Source organism: Rutilus rutilus (genome assembly GCF_951802725.1).
Source record: "Rutilus rutilus genome assembly, chromosome: 24".
In the NCBI taxonomy this organism is placed as follows: domain Eukaryota; kingdom Metazoa; phylum Chordata; class Actinopteri; order Cypriniformes; family Leuciscidae; genus Rutilus; species Rutilus rutilus.
Genome location: NC_140228.1, coordinates 23564315 through 23588202, shown reverse-complemented (window position 1 = coordinate 23588202; position 23888 = coordinate 23564315). Strand labels below are relative to the sequence as shown.

The following is a 23888-nucleotide window of genomic DNA, read 5'->3' as shown; positions in this document are numbered from 1 at the left end:
TTAGACATGGAGAACTAGACGGGACAGAATAACGGGCCCACCTGAGACCACCGGGATGGGGGGGTGTCTATTAGGTGTCAGGAGAGACTGGAGCAGGTATTGAGTCAAGCACCTGTCCATGCTCTACAAAAGGCACTGATGTATACTATATATGTACCCTAATCGCAATTACTCTTAAATGTGTGTCTTGGGGGTGATGCTATTGAGATAGAACACTGGTTTAACTCATGATAAACAGCAAATGGAGGATTTCAGCATGTTAATGAATTAAACAAGCTTCATCACAGACGTGAACAAAACTGGACCCAACAATTACCCATGAGGGACACCGAATGTGTGGATAATGAATCACATCTCTCTTTCATGCATATAAACAAAGCAATTACACACTGTAATGTTTAGTTTTGCCAGTGGCACTATATATGACTAGACAGATATAATGCTACTGCATTTAATTTGCTTTGCTCTGCAAAGGAAAAATGGTAACAAAAACAATAGCCAAGATAACAAAATATGTTCTAATTATGTTTTGCTAACGTTTCCATTAAGTTATAAAAAAGTTACATCTGAATGTTCTCTGAACGTTCAAAACGTCGTTTTATTTTAATTCCATTTTATAATTTTACAAACATAATGGGAACATTACTTTTGAATGTTCTCTGAACGTTCTGAAACAATTAAATTGTAAATCTTTATAATCGTTTCAGGTAAACATGTTCCATGAACGATGTATAATGTTTTTGTGCCAACTTTTTGAGAAGATTACTAAATTCCAGATAACTGTGTACGAATGTTTCATTAACGTTACTGGAAGAATGTTTGTTCATAACTTGAACAAAAACCTTTCCACAACATTAGCTGGGTGGCTGCCTACCTAGACCGAATGTTAAAGCAGCAAAGTTGTGTTGCCGACATGAAACTGAAAAAGTATGAGACTTAATTCTAAGTGCACCGCATGGATCTTTTACAATGAGGCAATCCCAGAATGCACTGCAATGAGTGCAGTAAATAATTGCAAGAGTCAATAAGTCAAGAAATGTTGATTATGCAAACAAAAACCTTGCATGTACTTATGTTCGTATGTACTCAATGTACTTATTTCAGTTTTATGTACACAAGTTTATTTATTTATTATTTTAGAGAATGGCGATGTTAGCTTAGTATCATGCTAATGTCAAACGTCAAGAGTCCCATGTGATTCATAATATCTGCGTGTTGAGAGGAGTCGCTGCTATGTAGAGGTGTTAAAATCAGTCACTTGTGAGTTTCCAGAATGTTTAGGATGCTGCCATAGATAATTCGTTCAGTTTTATATAGCGCTTTTCTCTGCACTCAAAACGCTTTACATAGAAGGAGGGAATCTCCTCAACCATAGATAGAACGTAGCTTTAAAAGGCAAGTTAGATCAAGTAGGTTTTGAAACAGAGCTACTGTCTGGTCTGTATATCACAGAAATATAACAAATATTATTTGTATTGAAGTAAATCACACTGTTTAAAATGTAATCCCCAACTGTATTGTACTGGTGGTTGTGTAATGATGCTTACTGCAGCCCAGATGCTGTTAGCTCAAGGCACTTTTTTATGAATCTGCTGGGGACATTTCACACACCTGCTGAGAACTTCAGTTACTGTTTAACTTTATAACTAGGTAGCAGTGAGAACTGAGCACTGGACTGAGACAACCACTTCCCAAAAACTGTGCCACACCATCGTAATTAGTGATTAAGAAGGAAGTGCTCGTGAACAAAGTACACACGTATGTTTTTTTGCATTTAAAAACACAAGACGCAAGTCAAGGTATAGTAACTACTTTTAAAAGGGTCGTTTGATGCTATTTTAAAAGTTCAATACTTTGTTTATTGGGTGTAAGGGAATAGGTGAACATGCTATAATGCTCAAAAACACATTCTTTTTCGCATACTGTATTACAGTACCTCTATTCCCAGTCCGTCTGAAACGCGCTGATTTCAACAAAGCCCCTCTTTTTGAGCGCTCTGATTGGCCAGCTCACCCAGTGTGTTGTGATAGGCCAAACACCTCAAGCTAGTGTCGCAAATGTAATGCCCCTTACCATGATCGCAAGCTTCAGCTTCCAAGGCTTCTAAAGCAATTTGTCATTGCTATTACCATATTAGATCGAGCCAATGTCAGATTCTGGAAATGCGGATGATCAAGCTAATTATAACAGCATTATAAATAAATCTTAACCACTGATTCTACGTTTCATCTGTTTTTGGATGGCCAAACAAAAGGTTGTACTTTCGACAACACTAGAATTCAAGTATGCGTATGTCTTTGGGCGGGCATTGTGCTAGTATTTCACATTGTGACGTGGACGTTTGAGGAAGTAATATCTGGACTTCGATCAAGGCGTTTTAGGCAGGTCTAGAGCAGTTGGTCTCTGATCAAATAAATCGATTTGTGGGACACTATGAGCTTCGTAACTTTGCAGATCTTATACACACACAAACAGATACATTACACACCAAAGGAAAAGGAAATGAGTACTTTAAAAAGCATCATATGACCCCTTTAACTTCAGCGCCACATTTTTAGAATGCCCAGAAGCAAGTGCAATGGTCAAACATGACCGTCTAGCGCATGTTTACATTCAAAAACAACAGAAATCCAGCAAAATGGAATGAAAAAACGTGTTCTGCGTTAACGGACCCTTGATGTTGTTAAAGGGATAGGGAAAAAGGGAAAATTATTTCATTAATTTGAGACAATAAAAGCCTTATTTCAATCTGTTCATCATATAAAGTGAGCAAGTAAATCATATAAATCGCTCAAATCATATGGATTACTTTTACGATCTCTTTATTAACTTTTTGAAGTGTCAAAGTGGTAGTTGTGTAGCTGTTTTTATAAGGATGGAAAGCTCTCAGATTTCAGCAAAAAGATCTTCATTTGTGTTACGAAGATGAATGAAAGTCTTACGTGTTTGGAACGACATGACTGAGGCTGAGTAATTAATGACAGAATTGTCTTTTTTGGGTGAACTATCCCTTTAAGAGTTTCAGATGATATTATTCAAAAATAAGCCTATGGTAAACACTTTAAAGTTCAGACAAAATTAATAATGTTTTCATCAAAAAGCTGAATGCAAACATGCAAAAAAAAGCACTGTTATTTTAAAGAAATGCACGTTCCTTCAAAACACTGCAGCATTTCTTCAAAGTAATGCACCGTTACTTCAAAAAAAATGTACTGCAGTTTTGAAGAAATGCGCTGATCCTTCAAAGTAATGATCTGTTCCTTCCAAATAAACAATTTCTTTCGACAACTGGCAGCATTTAAGAAACAAACACACACAGATTATAAATACTGAATCCCTCTTGACACATACTGAGTGATCTGTCGACATGTTTGAAAACTACTGTGCCCACCGACCTTCTGTACCCGTAGACCCTGAGCCTTCTCTGTAAGGAGATTACACACACACACTGGTTTTGCCATTACTTGGTTAATCCAAGCAAACTGTGTTATATTCCTCTGACATGCGGTGTTACATCATCACTGAGAGCCTGACTGCATGTCAGAGGACAGGCACAATCCTACATTGCTCTAGTATTCTGAAGAGTGACATTATGCATGTGCAGCCATACAACATTACTGAGATTAGATAAGTAAGGGCCTTGCTTGCCAAATAAAACAATTAGGCTACTTCATTTAATGATTGCAGTCTCAATATAAACAGTCAGCGGCTGTTTCCAGGAACATAATACTGTTATGAGACCACAATCTATAAAAATATTTTATTGTTGTTTGGTATCAAATTTGTAATGATATCAGATGTTTAAAAAAATGCTTCTAAAAAAAAAATCACAAAGTAAATATAATGTTTATCAATATTACTGGCCTGTACGTGGTTGTCATATTCATTTTCTTCATGAATTTCTTTATAAATTGAACTGCATGACAAAACAAAGGTTTGAACAGATCACCATCAAAACGATATATTAACATGGCAAGCCAATAAAATAAGCAAATTAAATAAAAGTCGAAATCATCCAGTTCAGTTTACGGACGTCCCGCCAGCACTGCAAGTGTGTCTGACTAAAGCACTTGTCCCATCTTGAGCTGCAGAAGGTCATTTTTATTGTGCTTTCACTCTCTTAAAACAATGAAATTATTTACCTCGCAAACTGACGACGCTGCTGGATTTTTCTTGTCATCGTGGTGCGTTGACGCAGCCCAACACGTCGCCATTATTTCATTTCAGAGCACAAAGGCAGAGGTCCTCTGGAGCCCAACATTGAGATGAGAGAAATCAAAGTGCTATAATCCCAATGATCTAATCCACACCGTCCGATCTCTTCATGCCCGCCCAATGTGAAGTCCTGCGGCCAAAGAAAGGTTACTTGAGAGGACACAATGTAGGACAAATACAGTGTGATGATGATTGTCCCCTGTCAAATAGAATATCCCAGTCAACAGCCACCAACAGGCCCTCCTAAAATTGCCATTATGGAACTGTAGAATAGAGTTGAATAGAGCCCACATATATACTGTATGAATATTGTAGAGTAGAGCACAACAGACAGAGTTGAAGTTTTTCTCATTCTCTTAGCTAGCACTTTTTCCAATGATGTTTACCAATAGATCAAATAGAATGAAATATAGAGTATAAAGCACAATAGTAGAACTGAGTATGAAAATATACAGTAGAGTAAGGTAAACTACAGAGCAGGGTAAAACAGTGCAGGGTAGAAAACAAAACTTCTTTGGTTAGTTAACATACGAGAAAATCTGACATTGCCAGAATATATTATTGAGATGATAAAGCAGAATTATGATTTGACCTGCTTTGAACACTACACTGTAAAAAAACATTGTTGGTTTAACTTAAAAAAGTAAGTTACCTGGTTGCCGTAAGAAAAATCGAGTTAATACAATGAAGGAGATTGGTTTAATAAATAGAAACTCAAAAAAAAATATTGTTATCTGACCACATTAATCATCTAAGTTGATCTGACAAAAGGTAAAAGTTGTGATAAATCAAGAAAATACAGGGTACAGTTTACCAGCGAAAGGTTGTCATCTGACATACTGCCCTAACGTTACCATCTCATTTCGAGACCAGTCCTCTGCACACCATGTGTTTCTATGGAGAGATCTGTGGTAGCTATTTGAGACTAAATTAGTAGAGTGGGTACTGGTGGTTACTCCCGATTTAACACCATGTGCTGTCATGATATGAAAATCTGCTGTTTGAAAACATGCAGGGTGTTTGATAACAGGCGTGTGAACTATCATTCCGTAGATTAATGTGGATTGTAAACAATCATAAAACCATCATCTCGATCTGAATGTCCTCCGCTCATCCAATCATCATCTTCACTTTCTTTTGTGTTTCCAAATTTCTTACATGACAACAGTCACCAACAATAGTAAGATTGAGGGGATCAGTAAGACACCTACCTGTTCCAGTTATTAGATGACCATGAATCATAATGCATCGTTTCTCTGCCAAACACGCGAATAATATCCAAATATCCGATGCGTTGAAAACGATTTTCAATCTATCGACAAAATATTATTTACAGCACTCCACAGCCGAATAAGCAGCTTCATAATGAAAGAAAAACACACAGAAATCACCGAATCTAGCTGATACGGACGCGAAGAATGACTAGCGTTTAAAACGCAGCGCACGTATGTATCAACGATTTGAACGCGAACAGTTTGATCTCGGTTTCTTCCAGTTGGCGGCGCGACAGTTACTAGTGATGTCCGATTCGCGAACGAGTCGTTTTTTGAATCGGTTCTTTTTATTGATCCGTTTGAACCGATAAATCTCTCCACTGTAAAATCTTGAAAGTTGAAGACACATGGCATGGCACTTACAACAGTTTACCATGGTAACTACAGTATGCGCCAAAATACCAGTAGCCCACCACAACATAAACGGTAACTTAGCCACAACATCTTAAATAAACCAAAAAGAACAGAGAAAGGTTCTTACACTGTTTGAAGATTTGCTGATTTTACAACAGTAGCCTAACAATTAATGTAATGTAAATAAATACTTATGATTCCATACTAAGTTTGCCAGGGGGTGACATGAACAACACACAACCTTTATAGCCCAATCAATATAGTGACACTCAATAGTAGCCTAGGCTATGTCTATTATGCATAACTTAAATATCTTTTTTAGTTCAAAGAGAAACCGTAAAATATCTCGCGGAGACCTCTTCTAGCTATACTTCTGAGTTTTGATTCAAATGAGATGGCGAATCTGTTCCTTTGAGTATGTCCATTGAGACGAATCGTTTGAACGAACCGATTCGCTAAAAGACTCGGACTTCCCAAAGCCAAATACATTTGCTACATTGACTGGCGTTCGGTTACTCCGACCCCCCGCCCCCTCTGACTGCTCGCCGGCCTGTTGCCCAATAGCATGCGATATTCAAATATGCTTGTCGACTTCAACCAACCGGATTTATTCTTACATAAGAGGCACATGCGTATGTATTTTTCTCTGCTCAATTGCTTACAGTCACTATTAATGCGGATTTTGAGTGCTTGTTTAATTCACTTCTGGCTCAGAAACCTGTTTAAAGCCTGATTTGCAATTTTGTTATGTCCTACTGCCGGCAGTAAATATTTTAGAGATATTATCAAGATCATGCTGTAAACATGTTGTTCTCTTGAAAATTATTTTTGGAATCAGTTGACATTTCCAGAAAGTCATGTTATCTTTTTTCTTTCTTTTTTTTCTTTTTTCTGTTGGGCTTAATTAAAATGATCAGATCCTCTTCCAAGAGTTAAGTCCAAATACTAGTTCTCAGCATTTTATGTAATCATGATTAAACAAATCCAGTTCTTCAATGCAATGAAGGCCGTTTCACTGGCTAGAATGTTTTCTATGCATAGAAAACCTTACATTATAATAGTTATATTTACCTGGGATTGAGTTATAGGGCATTTTTAGTGATATGCTAAGCTATGCATGCTGTTTAAACTTTCTTATTGTACTCACTCCCTTCCTAAATAAATTGTACACATTTGGGATAACCAGCTGGTCATGCAGCCTATCTGCAAAAAAAAAAAAAACAGGCAGCTTGCAATACTATAGCCTAACAACATTTCTAACACTCCAACAGCATCTTTCTTGGTTTAAAGAACATTTCCTTTCTCAAACTCCATTATCGTGACACAGAGCATGGATGCAGTGTGGAGCTTTAGGACAAAGGCAATGGAGGGCAGTGTTTTGTTTTGCTTCTTTCCACCACAATGCATCAGGAACAATAGGACAACTCTTGTGACCCATTCTGAAATAAAAGGCTGCTGAATCTCAAAGAGCAGCTTTTCTCCTATTGTTTGGAGGCCTGCTGCACCATTGACCAAAACAATGTAAGGTTTACTAGCATTTGGTTAGATATCCTAGTTGATGAAACAAAAACAGCAACATTACTTTTACTACTAATATTGATCGGGTGAATAATTAAAGTTTTCATCTGTTTCTTTCCACACTTTGAAACTTGACCGGTAATAATCCGATTAGTTACATTATATGGCTCACTAATAACAGAACTGACTCTTATTTTTTAAAGCCAGATGTTTCCACAGGTTTATTGAGTAAAATGTGTTGATTAAGGGAACACTGACACGACAACGATGTACTAAAAATGGAAAAGTTTTTCCCTTGCATTTTTGAAAAGTTTCGTATACAGATGACAGTGTTGCCAAAATGATCCTTGTTCACACGGATCCACGAAAATGACTAAAAACTCTGTATTAGGCTGCCAGGCCGCATAGTTGGTGATGCCACTTAAAAAAAAAAAAAAAAAACGCCTATAGACACAAATTCACTTTTTTGTAGTTTACACAGAAACGTTTTACACGGACACAAAAAGTGCACTTCGAAGGCCCCAAAAACACCCTTGTCGTGTTAATGAACGGCCAAAACGCATTAAAAGTTTTCTGTTTTTATTTGAAAAAGGTGTCATGTAAACGTCCCCTGACATTGCATGTTCATTTGCATGATAAAAATACCTCAACAATTCATAATTCATGTTCAAAACAAGATAATTTTGAGTTTAACAGAGACATTCATGTACATTTAAAAGTGAAATACAAAAAAATTCTTTCAAATGAGAGGATGGAGCATCTACTCTATACGTGTATTAAAATATATATATTTTTAATTCAATTCAATTTATTTGCAAAAGCATTGCAACACCAATAACGATAACTATACAAATAACTATAATGATAACTATATCAGCATCTACACCAGCGTATGATATCATTCTGATTATTCTAAGGGTACGTTTACTCGACAATGATGCACTAAAAACGGAAACGTTTTTTCTTTGCGTTTTTTCATACAGATGACAACAAGGCTCTATGAAAACGACTTAAATCGCTGTATTATTCATGCCAGGCCAGTAGATGGCGATGTTACTTTGTAAAGAAACACTATGCACCTATAGACTGAACACGCAATTCGCATGTGCATGACGTCACCGTTTTCACAAATTATTGTTTTTTGTAGTTTACACTGAGACATTTTTAAAAAACGTGCACTTTGAAACATGTTTTCAAATGTTTGCATTTCCAGGACCCCAAAACGCCGTTATCGTGTAAACGAATGGCTAAAACGCATAAAGTTTGCCATTTTTAGTTGAAAACGGTGTCGTGTGAATGGCCCCAAAGTGTGCGCTGCAGTTTTGTCGTCTGCTGCTTTATATGCTCAAGCTATTTAAAACAGGATGGATTCTGATTGGCTATCAATGTTTTCATCGTTCATCAGCTGGAAAAAAATCGTTATTGTTATAGCTGTGGTGTGGACCCTGCTATTATTTTATATATAGAACCATTTTTAGAACTATATATTTAGCGTTATATATATATTGTCCTTTGAGTCATTTGGGTCAACCGTCACAAACCATTAGCACCTATTGAGAAATGAAACATACCCTCTGTCCCATGCCACACATCACATGAAGGTGAAGTGTTTCATTACTGTGTCTTTTACCATGTTCCTCTGGTGATGTTGTACCTCAGAGATCCAGCATGAGAAACTCACCCGTCTCTGTGTCTGTCATTCAGCGGATCTTGTTTTAGGCTGATGGGAGAGAGGCAGCCAGGTTCCCACAGAGGTGTGGAGCGTTTATCGGCTAGGTAAGTTAACCGTTCCTAAATGCTGATGTTTGATAAGAGCGAGCGAGTCACAGCCAAGCCAACAAAGAGTTACTTTGTCAGTTCTGTCACATAGACCCAAAATGCCTCTTTATTCAGGGAGACAAGAGGTGGTTTTTCCTCCTCTGTAATCTGTTGCTATACATCAGATACTCTATCTGGAACTAAGAGAGCTCTGTTCGTTCTTCTCTTACATGAAGGGCATTTAGCCCAAAACACCTATACTGAGACATGTAAGGTTGTATTGTATAGAACAGCAACATGATACATTGTACATTGTGTGCTTAAGATTTGACTTAGTCAAATCTTTTTTTTTTTTTTTTTGTCTGCACTAACATGCATGTTAAACCCTTTTTAAAAAACTACAATCCAATCCCAGTGTACTGTTTCTATGTGTGTACCCATACAGCACTTTTCCTTAGGCCTGCTTTTCCATGTTCTCCTATTGACTTGAGCTTTCAGATGTCATCAGGAATCGTGTTTAATCCCACACCAAGCATGGCTAAGTCTCAAAAATGTAAATCGATGCTGTTTTCAGAAAAACAGAAAGAAAAGAAGAATACACAGGTCTGCAAATTCAAAAGGCTTGTGACTTTACATAAGCTATTATTGTCAAACTTTCACAATGTGACAATTCTCACCTGGCAGACAATAAATGGATGAAAACAATCTATCTGTCTGTCTGTATCTCCGTCCTTCCGTCCCTCCCTCCCATCCATCCATCCATCCATCCATCCATCCATCCATCCATCCATCCATCCATCCAACCATCCTTTTGTTAGTCTGTTGTGCAAACTACTGAATCTAGTTGTATTAGTAGTGTCCTTCATTGATGTGAACTTACATTTGGAAATAAACAACAGAAAATTGCTTTCGTCAGACCATTTAATGGGATCTTCAATCACAAATAAGTCTCACAATCTTTTGTAAGACAAATAATGATGCACTATCTTCATGCTTTGTTATGACCCACTGACTGATTTAATGAAATAAAGTGTTTTGTGTCTCCAGTGCAGCGCTGCATTCTCCAGTCATGAGGTGCAGTAACTGATGGCAGATGGCGGCTGTTGGCATTTGTACCCGGCTGGCGCCCAGACTGAGTCATGGAAAGCTTGGTGTGAGGCACAAACAGCTCTCAATCGACACTTTAAACCAACCATGGAGGACAATATCATAACCAGACTCAGAAATCACACAAAAGGTACATTTTTGATAGTGGATAGTGCAAACAGTTTCAGATTTAGTGTAATGTGTAACGCCTTTGGAGGTGTTAGCAGCCTTTTTTGCTACAGCTTACTTGAATTAAAGAGCTAGACTTTTCAAGCAGATTGCCTGTAAGACAGCAGACCCAAAACAGATGAGCAGAAATTCGTTTTTTTTTCCGGGATTCTCAGTGAACATCAGCTTTGAGTTCTGTATTAGCAATAAATTTCCAGTGCATTCATTGCTTGTCTGAGATGTGAGATAACCTCAGCAGGTTGTAAAGTAAATCGAACCCTCATGTTGGTTTTGTCTGGTTGTATGCTGACAAAGAGGTCAAACCCCAGGGAAAATACTGTAACACCATCCAACGTTTCAATACAAATTTTTAATAAATCATTTTGAATCAGGGCTGTTCAGATGTTCTTTATTTAGTGCCCCTTTATAGTGTGCAAATACATGTTAATTTTCCCTTCTGGAACCCAACAAAAAAGTCAATCAATCAATCTATCAATCTATCTATCTATCTATCTATCTATCTATCTATCTATCTATCTATCTATCTATCTATCTATCTATCTATCTATCTATCTATCTATCTATCTATCTATCTATCTATCTATCTATCTATCTACGCAACTGACTCTGGTAGGTCACATGAGAGTAACATGTCGGATGTAGTTCAGTACGTCCAAATTTCATTCATACTACCCATATTCATACTATATACAGTAGAATGTACTTTTTGAATAGTCGCAAAGTAAATTCAAATTCAAATGTAGTAACAACTCTTACAGTATGCAATTTCAGACGCAGCACATATCTTTGTAGTGTCTCACACACAAGAAATATACTTTTCATATTTTATTGTATGTCCTCTACAGTAGACATCAGGACTCTTCTACAGAGGCAAGACAACAAGGCATTTTCAAGGCATTTTATTTCAGTAATATCATATGTAACATATTTGAATTTTCAGAATGCAAAAATAAAATTGCAATAAATTTTATATAGCTAGCTATAGTCCACTGTCCAATTTTGGGATTGGATAAAGCTCCTGCCTCCCTACAACCCTAGGAAAAGCGTAGAATGTCCTCAGTGGCATGGATGGTCTCACAAACATATGTCTTCTAAAGAGAACAAAATGGGCAGCTGGGCTCTTAAACTGATACAGCATATAAAATGGAACAGAGTAAGTCTGTTTTCCACACCATATCACGTTAGTATTGCGATGTGACTTTACTCAATTCATGCAAAACACATTATATAATATTTCAAACATAATTCAGCATGTCAGTGACAGATTTCAGATCTCTGATTTGAGAACACAGTAATCTTGTGTCAGAATGAGTTTTTCATCCGTTACGGTAATATAAATGTCCATTCCTCTTGAAGGGAGTTTTGTCACACTTTATATTTCTGTTTCCCCGTCTCGCTGATGACGCAGATGTGCTGTGAAGGGGAAGACATCGCTTACGTGAGTCAAGTGATAAATAAAGCACAAAAAAGAGCTGTAAAAGTAACACAGCAAAATGTTTGCTTCTGCTTGTCTGCAATGTGACAGATAGATGTTTTCCATCACATTTACAGCTTCAGGAGGGGCTTGAACACATGATGTGTGAGGCTGATTAGAGTTTTCTAGGAAAGATGAATGCTGTGCTGCATGCCAGATTTCATTTGGATGTTCACCAAGTCCTGCTCAACACTCAGTGATGACATCCATGCTGCAGGTTCAGAGATTCATCTCTTATATAACGCTCTATGATGAGCTTTGAGATGGGGAGGCCTTTTTATGCAGCTTAAAGAGTTAGCTCACCCACAACTGAAAATCCTGTCATTAATTACGAGTTTGGAACGACATGAGGGTGAGTAAGACTTTCGTTCATCTTCAGAACACAAATGATGATATTTTTAATGAAATCTGAGAGCTTTCTATCCCTCCATAGACAGCAACACAACTACCACTTTGAGGCTTCAAAAAGGTCATAAAGAGATCATAAAAGTAATCCATGTGAATTGAGCGGTTTAGTCAAAATTTTCTGAAGAGGCTTGTTCACTTTATATGATGAACAGATTTAGTTTAGGCTTTTATTTACTCAAATGAATGAAAGCATTTTAATTTTTGGGTGAACTATCCCTTTAACAACATCAAGGTTGTACCCTTTAACAATGACATTTTTGCATTTTATGATCGCTTTAAATGATGAACAGATTGAATTGCTTTTGTTCACTTATAAACATTGATCAGCAAACATGACCAGAAGCTCAACCGAACCTGCTTGACGCGCGAGAACAAACCTCTTGCGGAAGTTCAATCGTGCTGCGTAACATGAGAATGAACCTCATTGGTTCTTGCTGAAGTTCAAACTGCGTAACATGAGAATGAACCTCATTGGTTCTTGCTGAAGTTCAAACTGCGTAACATGAGAATGAACCTCATTGGTTCTCGGTGAAGCTCAAACGTGCTGCATAACATGAGAATGACCCTCATTGGTTCTCGCACATCAAGTGAACATGCTTGAGCTTCCGTTCACCACAACTGATGTGTGTATTGATGAATGTATAAATGTGAATAAAAGCCTAAATTCAATCTGTTCATCATATGAAGTGATCGAGTCTCTTCAGAAAATTTGGACTAAACCGCTGAAATCATATGGATTAGTTTTATGATCTCATAATGAATATTTTGAAGCGTCAGTCGCATAGCTGTCTATGGAGGGACAGAAAGCTCTCAGATTTCGTTAAAAAACTTGTTAAAAAACTCAGATTTCGTTAAAAAACGTTTAAAAGTTAAATGAACTTTCGTTAATGACAGAAGTTTCATTGTTGCATTTTGCTGTTGCTCTGGAGATGAGTTGACTGCATCAAAAAAATTGGCACAACCATAACATGCCTAATGTTCGTACATTTTTGCCTCTCATCGTTTCATCTTCAAAAGATCATGGAATTCAACAAAAATGGACGTGATCTTACATTGAGGTCCCTGAAGTACTCATTGTAGTCCAGAGCGTAGCCCACCACAAAACGATTGGGAATGACAAATCCAACATCTGCAGAGAAACACAAGTAATCAGTTCTCACGAATCACAGCCGTGTTCAGATAATCATATTGTGATCCATTAAGGCCCATTTCCGCAGGGCAGAAGTATGTTTGAGCACCCTTGAGCACTCACAGTCAGGGAGCTCTGCCGCCCCGTGAGGAACCCTCTTCACCAGCAGCCTGAGGGAAGAGACACAGGAACACATTAACACCCTTAACCTCCATTAGATCAAAACCATGAAAATGTCGAGGTCTGCCCCTCTTCTTCAGCTTGATTTGATCTCAGGCCACGCATCCTCTTCCATTAGCTATGTTCCCATCAGTGGTGTTTTAAAATGAGGAGGCAAATTTATGTCCGTTACACTTAATTTTCCTGGTTAAATAAACATTACATAAAAAAAAAGAGACCAAATACAATAGTATTTTGTATTTTTACACAAACTAATCATATCTAATCATAACTAATAATTTCCAATCATAGCACAATGGAGGCATTTCCTCCTCTCACATGACTTTCCCCCATTCCTTCTCAATGGCACACTCAGCGCACACTTTAAGGGGTCTGTTAAAAGTCGAAGGGCTCAAGAGAGGCACGCCTCCCGCTGTAACTTTACCCGCTGGTGTCGCTGTTGGACAGTGCTACTTTATAAAAACGAGTGACTTTTACACTTTTTAAAGTCACATATTGTAATATTTGTGTCGTTTTATTTTTTGTTATATTTTCGAATCCAGTTTTTTTAAGGAGACACAGAGGTGGGAGTAAGTCACACATGTGCAAGTCACAAGCAAGTCTCAAGTCTTCAACCTTCAAGTCTCAAGCAAGTCCAAGTCAATTTTGAGAAAAGCAAGTCAAGTTAAGTCAAGTCACTGCTTTATGTCAAGCAAGTCAAGTCAAGTCGTAGCTTGGGTCACAAGTCACTGGCAAGTCATACAAACGTTTGATGATTTCACTGAATTTATATATTAAAATAAGTTAAAACTACAGAAGTTGTGGACTATGGTTTTATTTGCAACATTTTTTTTTTTTTAAATATGCATTTCCACATACAGCTGAGTGGTTACTACAATAAAAATCTAAAAAATAAATAAATTTCAAACTACATAGCCTAAAATGTAAATGTAACTGAAATTAGGCCAACATTAAATCATGAAAAAATAAATATGCCTCAAACATTGCAGAAGACCATTAAAAGGTATTAAAACAATTCACAAAAAGTATAATGGTTCCTATGCCACCAAATGGTATTATTCAAACTGGCATCCCCTTTATATAAGTTATATATATTTTAAATATGAAGTTAAATCCGCCTAGGCTAATTATAAAAATAACTCATACTAGGGCAATTTTTCCACCACATTTTGAATTTTGGGTGCATATATTAATTCTGCTGGTATTTTGCCCCCGACCCCCTGATAACATCTAACCCTACTTTAAGAGAAACATAAAACATGACAAAACATTAACATTTTTTATGTTGTTTTTTGTCATTGGAAAGAACGACATATTTGGCTTTAAAGCATGATTGGAAAGAAATGTGGCAAATGTTATACAAAACATATGCCATCATTAATTATTATTTGAATATTGACAACATTAAGCTACATTTGAAAACATAATTGAGTATACATAATATACATAAAACATAATTGAGTATAAAGAGGCATGCTGTTTTGACCAATATTCTCTCTAGATTTAAAGATTTAGTTTTAAAGAAAGTCAAATTAACAAACAGGTTAAACAAGCCATAGCTTACTTTTAGACGTGGTGAATGAAGTTTGACTGTTCGAGGTTGTGATGGTCGTCCGATATCCCTTGCCAGTTATTATGCGTACAGCAAATCTTCTTGTATGAATAACGATGCCTTGTGTTTTTATATTTAACGCGCTCACCGCGATGTGTTTTTTCTGGGCTTGTGCAGTCACGCAAACGCGCAGAATCTGATGACTGGCGTCAATGGTTCCGTTGCTTTCATTTTGTTCATCAGTTGATGTTGCGATGATTTATATAAAAATGTATATCAAGTCATTCTCGAGTCATTGGATCTCAAGTCAAAGTCAAGTCGAGTCATTTTCTTAATTTAGTCAAGCAAGTCTCAAGTCCTTAAATTTGCGACTCGAGTCTGACTCGAGTCAAGTCATGTGACTCGAGTCCCCCATCTCTGGGAGACACTGCCTCCATTTCCTCCTCAGAGGAAAAGCCCTTGGTTTCCATCCGCCTATTTTTATGTGAATGCTTGGATATCTCATCAAAAAAACGCTGGATGGAAGCGCTAAGATGCGCTAATTGCAATCATAATCGGACAAACGTTTTAACCAGAATGCATTGCATTTGGCTCCGCATTAATTCAAACTCACCTTCTGTTTATTGCATTTTGTCTGCATGCTCTAAAGAGCAAGTCATTTATGATGTACAAAAAAGAACCACAGTGGTTTCTCAAATTGCAGCAACTTCCATTTTTACTACAGATATTTTGCACCATCCCAGCAAGTGATGATTTTGTTCTCTTGAACACATGGGATGGAAACGGTACTTTATTCGCAAATGTTTTATTCGATATTCCAGTTTTGTGCATATGTTAAATTCACAACTTTAGATGCAAACATAGCTATTGCCTTAAAGGGTTAGTTCACCCAAAAATGAAAATTCTGTCAGTAATTACTCACCCTCATGTTGTTCCAACCCCGTAAGACCTTTGTTCATCTTCGGAGCACAAATTAAGATATTTTTGATTAAATCTGAGAGCTGGCTCACTCCTCCATAGGCTTCTAAGTGACTGAAACTTGCTGGCCCAGAAAAGTTATTAAAGACATCGTTAATATAGTCCAAGTGACTACAGTGGCTCATAACTTTTCTGGGCCAGCAAGTTTCAGTCCCTTAGAAGCCTATGGAGGAGTGATCCAGCGCTCAGATTTAATCAAAAATATCTTAATTTGTGTTCCGAAGATGAACGAAGGTCTTACGGGGTTGGAACAACATGAGGGTGAGTAATTACTGACAGAATTTTCATTTTTGGGTGAACTAACCCTTTAATGTAGTTCCCCTTCTCACCCTGCAACTTTAACCATTTTGGGCTGGAAAGTCTCCACGTGCTGTAGAAGGGCTCTCATTGTCTTTCCTGTGTCCACTATTGCCTGTGAGGAAATGAATACATATAAGATTACACTGTAATGGAGATATAGTGCTACATGCCTTGCTGTCTACAGTCATTTGGAGTTCCTGTGGAGTTTCGCAGGTGCAGATTCCATGTGGATTTGCTCATAAGTGTTTGACTTTGATCTGAAATACTCTACATATACTGTAGAGCAATTTTGTCAAGCAAAAAATATCATTCTTCATTTACAGCACACAAGAAAAACTTGCAATTGATTTCAAAAGAGTTTGATTTTAGCATGTTACTAAGCTAACAAGGCAATACACAAATCGGTCAAAAGTTTGGTGTTGGTGAAATGTTTTTATGTTTTTGAAAGACGTTTCTTATGCTCACCAAGGCTGCATTTATTGGATGAAAAATACAGTAAAACAGAAATATTGTGCAATATTAGTACTTTTTAAAATAACTGCTTTCTATTTTAATGTATTTTAAAATGTCATTTATTCCTGTGATGCAAAGCTGATTTTTTTTTAGCATCATTACCCCAGTCTTCAGTGTCACATGATCTAATATATTGATTTGCTGCTCAAGAAACATTTCTTATTATTATCAATGTTGCAAACAGTTAAAATCTGATATATATAAATATTAATATAAATATATATGTATATATATTCACCCCTGGAGTGCAGCTATGATGCCTGAAATTCTGTCTAGGTAGCACAAGACTTTTAATGAGTTTAGTAACATAAAAAAAAACTTACTCAAAGTTATGGAAATAATGATCAACAGCACTGTTATTCAATGCTGCAGCACATGGAGTGATCTACATGGGTGATTTCATTGGAAAACGTCTGATGTGAAATCTGATCTGAAAGGAAAATACCTTTCTACTCTATTGTTTTCCAGACAAATCCCAGACTACCCTGCACATGTGCCATGGGAATTGTTCATAACAAACTTTGTTTGCTTCTCTCTTGCATTTAATTTCAGTTAGTTTGTGTGATTTTGTTAATATATTTATATGTCTGCATACTTTGCTAAACCCACTGTGAAAAGCACAATCTTACCTCCACAATCAAGACATTCTGTGTGGCATGTGAGGGGGAAAAAAGAGAGAGAATTGTGTTAGAATTTAGAAAATCCAAAAGATTTAAAACAACATCCAAAAACAACAGAGACATCAAGAGAGAATCTGGATCTTATCATCATAGAAAACACACACTGTGATTGTTTGGTGGAGTATTTTAAGTAGATCTGATTCCATGCAAGCACAGCCACCTTATTATATGGCATTCTATTATATTATTATATTATACTTGTGTTTTCATGAGTAAAGATCATAGAATGATCCATGGTCCAACCATGAAATGCCACATTAACAGTTTAATTTAGTCCTATTTGGGGTAATTTATTCATATTTTCAGTAATCTTTTTTCCCATCATAAGAACTTCATGGATCATGTAATTTCTTAGATGAACATGTGCAATACACCACCGTTCAAAAGTTTGGAGTTTAAGATTGTTTTATGTTTTTGAAAAAGCCTCTTATTCTCACAAAGGCTGCATTTATTTGATCAAACACTGCAATATTGTGAAATATTATTCCAAATTAAAATATATGTTTTCTATTTGTGTATATTTTAAAATGTAATTTATTCCTGTGAAACATTACTCCAGTCTTCAGTGTCACATGATGCTTCAGAAATCATTCTAATATGCTGATTTGCTGCTCAAGAAACATTTCTTATTGTCAGTGTTGAAAAGATTTGTGCTGCTTAATATCTTTGCAGACACCATGCTATTTTGTTTCAGGATTATTTGATGAACAGCATTCATTTGATATAGAAATCTTACTGACCCCAAACTTTTAATTGAAATGCATGCCATAGAAACGACAGATGACAGATTACTGAATCAATAACAGTCATCTGCTCACTATAGAGCTGCCTGAAATCTCTATATCGGACACATCTGTAATAATAAAGCAATTCTGGATGCTGTACCATGACTATAGAAGGGAGTGAACAAAAGAACTGCAAACCTGACGATTATTCTTGTGGATGTGTCATAAGAAGTGACCCACTTGCCTTGAGAACAGCTTCAGTCCTGCTTGGAGGGCTGGATGATATTGCACCATTCATCAAGGATACAGCCTCTGGCTCTTTGCATGATAGAGGTGGGAATCTATTTGCAGTTTTGTGCACCAGAATGTCTCAATAATGGATAATGTTGAGGACTGATGAGGCCAAGAAAAGCACTTGATGCTTGTAAAAACAAGTTTTTGAGTTCTGGAACAGTTCGACCGGTTTTATGGTGTCATGGTTGTGCTAGAAATATGCGTTCTGCACAGGATGGAACTGCTCTCATATTTTTAATTGGTCAAATTATGATTGCCACAGTATACCCAGTCAGATTCTCGTTCTAGATCTAGGTTCACTGGATAGATCCTGTCAAGTCTCATGTCAAATAATTATACCTAAAAATACAATTAAAAACTGATTACAAAAGGATTTATATCTTGACTCCATATCTTAAATTTTAGCAGCGTCTAAATCGTTCATATGTTACAAAAACAGCCTTTTTCCACCTTAGAAACATTGCTAAGCTACGTAATATGCTATCAGTTTCTGATGCAGAAAAGTTAGTTCATGCGTTCATGACCTCGAGACTAGATTACTGTAATGCTTTATTAGCCGGTTGTCCTGCATCCTCAATAAACAAGCTACAGTTAGTCCAGAATGCCGCCGCTAGAGTTCTTACTAGATCAAGAAAATTTGAGCATATAACACCGATTTTATCATCACTGCATTGGTTACCTATAAAGTTCCGTATTAATTACAAGGTATTGCTACTGACTTATAAAGCCCTAAACGGCTTAGCTCCAGTCTATTTAACGGATCTTCTATCGCCCTATAATCCATCGCGCTCTTTAAGATCACTAAATTCAAGGCTTTTGGTCATACCTAGGATATCCAGAACCACCAAAGGAGGGAGAGCATTTTCACATTTAGCCCCAAAACTCTGGAATAGTCTTCCTGATACTGTTCGTTGCTCAGACTCGCTCTCCCAGTTTAAAACTAAATTAAAGACGCATCTCTTCAGCCAGGCATTTATATAATATTTTTAATCTTACAGTTAAATCCGGTCTCTATAGTCATAAACGCCAGAGGACAACTGGCCTCCGACTGAGCCTGGGTTATCCCATGGTTTTTTTTTTTTCTCCATTAGGTCACCTGATGGAGTTTTTCGGTTCCTTGCCACTGTTGCCTTTGGCTTGCTCAGTTGGGGATACTTAATTTAATTAATCAATCAACAATACTATTGATCATCATTACCAAACGTGGACGTTTTACACTAGAAACTAACACTGATGTACTATTTTATTTAATACTGTGAAGCTGCTTTGATACAATCTGTATTGTGAAAAGCGCTATATAAATAAAGTTGACTTGACTTAACTTGACTTGAAAACCTCAGACATACGAACACCAGCCTTAGAAGCTGTATGTACTTTCTCACTAAACTCGCTAAACCTAAATAGTCCTACTGTATGAGAAATAGTGTCTCAGTCACTAATAGGCTAATAAAGCCCATTTTCATGCATTCTTATGACTAATAAGCAAACATGCGCAATACCTTTCCTTTCAGCATGGAGAGGTCGTCTGGTCCAATAATGTGCAGATCTTCAGTGGACTGGTCATTCTGTAAAAGACACAGAGACAGACGTTAAAAGCCCCCTTCTGTGGCCCTGTCAGCACATATGATCTTACAGTCTCTATAGACATGTCCCGACAGAAGCCGCTTTTGTCTGCTGAGAACAATTGGGTTGCGTCCTCTTCTCAGGGTCAAGTTGAACCTTTGTGAAGGGGTGAAGTGGCTCTTCTGTGCTTGAGAAGAGCGTTCTGGGTTGGATGTGTTCAGACAGGAAGCGGGACCATGATGATGGAGGCTCCTTAGAGGCCCGTGAGTTACAGGAAAACACAGACTGTGAAGACCCACCCAACCATGACAGAACAACTTGACCTTTACTGTATCCCCTTCGATTGGATTTTCTCTGTGTATTTCATTTGATTACTGTAGTAGTACATTTGGATTTCTCTATCATGGTAGAAAAAAATTTCATTGTGTGGACATTTTTGTCAGTCTGAGTCAAGAAGTTGACGTTAAAATGTCTGACACACTCACTCTCTCTCTCTCTCTCTCTCTCTCTCACACACACACACATTTACTTAGCTATCTAAATGGGGACATTCCATAGATGTAATGGTTTTTATTCTGTACAAACTGTATATTCTCTCCCCTTACACTAACCCTATCCATCCCATCACACAAAACTTTCTCCATTTTTAATAAAATGAAAAAAAAAACTTGAATTACTTTATTTTTACACCAGATTTACAAATGAGGACGTCCCTAAAGGAATTTTTCTGGAGATTTTGTCAGGTTTTGCTCACTTCTGGGTACAAATTTGTCCCCAAAATAACACACGCACACACACACACACACACACGCACAGCGAAATTAAGAATTAAGATGGTCCCACTCCCATCTCTGTGGTTGGCAATCGTAGTAATATCGTACATTGTTGTACATCATCCAGGTATTCAGGCAACTGCACTCGTCCAATGTCATACTCTGCACAATATACATACAGTATTGCATACAGCAGAAATAATAGAGTAGCATAGAAGAAACGCTATTCTGAGCACATGCGCATATCTTTCTGAATAGCATGTGCACAGCATTAGAGCGCCCTCTGCTGACTACAGCTGATGATGGCCACTTTACCTCAGTTACAAAGCATTGATTGGCAGAGTATTTTCACTAGTATTTGCAAACAGCAGTGTAAGAAATATTTAGATGCTATTTGCACTAAGTGTAAATAGTGTTAGATGCTATTATTCTTAGCTAGTGCAAATAGTGGCAAATACTAACAAATACTTTGCACGACAGTGTATTGTAGTACACTGTAAAACCGTCTCTAATAGCGGTTTATATGCTTATATTGATTAAAATCATGAATAAATGTTGCCTTATTAGGACCTTACTTGTCTCTGTCCCTATAAGGCCCTCCTCTACACCTACACCTACGACCTACCCATAGCTTTACTGAACCTGCTAATCAGTAAAGGTGTACTTTAAGGTCCAGGAAAGGATGGTTGTATATGATAATACTTTGAAAGGCTCTGTGATCGACTGTATGCATAGTATTCACATATTCTTCGGGCTTATTAATATGAGCTGCATGTGTGGCGTCTAATCAACGCTAGAACACCACATCAAATTTCTCTTTATTTCTAATATTTCCTTTTTTAAAAAGATTTTAAATACACGCTTCTCTTTTTCCTTTTTTGTTTTTTTTTAAATAAACGCCTGATTTGTACTCATATCGGTCAATAGGTCACTATCCTTAATCGCCATGCCGCGTTTAGCTACTGTGACTAGCCAGTTGTTGTTTTTGACCTGATTCAACCAGTCAGTGATGGGCGGAGATAATGTAAATAGCCTTTGCCAACAAGATGGCCTATTTGCTACTTATTTTAAAATTATCTTGCAGTGTATTATTTTTTTCCAGTTTGGTAAGTTTGGTCATTTCTGGGTGTAAACATGAGTTGATGTGGCTGTGTAAACTGGTTTTTATCAGTAAAAAACGTAAGGTAAACCAGGTAAGATGTGTTAAAAAGTATGCACTGAGAAACATGATAGAGTTTTAGCTATTATGCATACGATTTCTGCTTCTCCTCACCAGATAGCTCTTAAAGCGGATGAACTCTACTCTGGTGGTCAGTCTTCTGTTGGCGCTGCGACTCTGAGCTTTGACTGACTCCACCAGGTCAGAACAGAACTTGTATCCTCCCTTCAGAACACACAGAACCATCATGTCATGATGTCCGATGTCTTCAAGGATGTCTCTGGCCAGACACTCAATCCTACAAATCACATTAGATCACAATGTTAGGAACTGTGTATGTGGAGATCATGTGATTCCATAAATTAGATTTAAGGGTCACATGAAGTTAATGTGCAAAGTTGTAGATCAACCCAAATTACTTTGGAATGTGATTGTGGAGCAGAAAGCACAAGGCTAAACAATGATAAAAATGAATATTTGAAAGTTCATGTTTTACATCATACTCATTTACGCCAATCAAGAGGAAAACATAGATATTTATCAGCATTTAGCAATATTGTTTTTGGTTTTCAATAATGGTTTTCAAAATGCCGGACATAAATAAGTAACAAAAATAGTGAAGTAGTTGTAAATGACAATATCTCAATAATATCCTACTTGTTTCTCAAACATTTTGCTTAAGGTTTCTGCTCCTCGGATTTTTCTTCAGAGAAAAAGATCCCAGTTATTTCACACATCTATTCTAGAGATTCAGAAAATTTCTCCACAAAGTCTCAAACTGTGCTCAGATTTGCCAAGATCTATAGTTTGCAAAGTCAGAAATCTCAGTATGAACTCCAAATGATCTGCCCTGATCTAAAGTTGTGTTTATTATCACTTGTCAATGCACAGTGAACTAACATGAATTTTTACATTTTTGCAAACGTTATGATATGTGTCCAGAAGAGTGCGTTTACCTGTTCATAATGACTCCATGAGGGATGTACACACACTCCAGATCACCCTGGTAATGCTCAGGATAATTAAACAGCTCCAAACTGTAACCTGGCCACCCGTCTTTAATCTATATCAGCAGTCAATGAATATGATATAAAACAGTTCATAGTAAGGTTTACTGTAAGTAGAAATGAAAAAAATGAAAAAAGAAGAAAAGAAAAAATACTAGGCAAATTGAACAAGCTGCCTTGTCATTTCAGTTGCAATTGCAATGAATAAAATTCAATATGTCAGGCATATTTACCACAACGCCTGGTTCTTTTCTCTGGACATCTGCCATGCTCGTGGTCATATGAGCGAGAGTGCATTAAACTGAAGCTTCCTGAGAGAGGACGAGATGTAGTTTACACACACCCACTTTACATCACTAAACACAGTGGGATGCGTTTTACATGTTTTCATTATCGAAATATGCCAATACTTTCCTTTTTGATAGACATAGACATAGTTTAGTTAAAATATTTCTAATGGCTTTTATGAATAGAGGTTTGTTCTTTCACATGAGTCACATTAACTCAAGTCATGTTGCTCATAACTTCAGCTCAACAGAATCTCATTCACGATAGACCAACATATTTCTCCTTTGCATTTGAACACATAATCTTAAGCGAGTCTAAGTGTTATAATGTTTGTACTGAAAAGAATTTACCATAACATTGTAACAAAACAACATTAATGAATCAACACCAGTGTTGAGCTTCACAACAAGAAAGCTAGAGTCTGGCTTAAAGGAGAACTCCGGTCATTTTTAACATTGAGCTAATTTTTTT

The 23888-nt window shown here is 37.0% G+C and overlaps 2 protein-coding genes across 2 annotated transcripts in view; both read right to left on the bottom strand.

The window, feature by feature from the left end:
- Positions 1 to 5698, bottom strand: part of arhgap21a (Rho GTPase activating protein 21a) — a gene marked incomplete at its 5' end in the record, with an annotated part of 109811 nt that extends 104113 nt beyond the window's left edge. The window contains 2 exons of the mRNA XM_084398653.1: positions 4143 to 4345; positions 5427 to 5698. Of these exons, the coding sequence (XP_084254779.1) occupies positions 4143 to 4214 (72 nt within the window). The remainder of the gene's footprint in view (positions 1 to 4142; positions 4346 to 5426) is intronic.
- Positions 5699 to 11284: 5586 nt separating this feature from the next.
- prtfdc1a (phosphoribosyl transferase domain containing 1a) lies at positions 11285 to 23432 on the bottom strand. Its single transcript, XM_084398214.1, has 9 exons — positions 23363 to 23432; positions 23079 to 23185; positions 22237 to 22420; positions 20127 to 20192; positions 17558 to 17575; positions 16445 to 16527; positions 13529 to 13575; positions 13329 to 13405; positions 11285 to 11807 (listed from the first exon to the last, which is right to left on the bottom strand). Exons 1-9 carry the CDS (start codon positions 23408 to 23410, stop codon positions 11760 to 11762), a joined length of 678 nt encoding a protein of 225 aa, XP_084254340.1. The 5' UTR covers positions 23411 to 23432; the 3' UTR covers positions 11285 to 11759.
- Between the last annotated feature and the right edge of the window lie 456 nt (positions 23433 to 23888).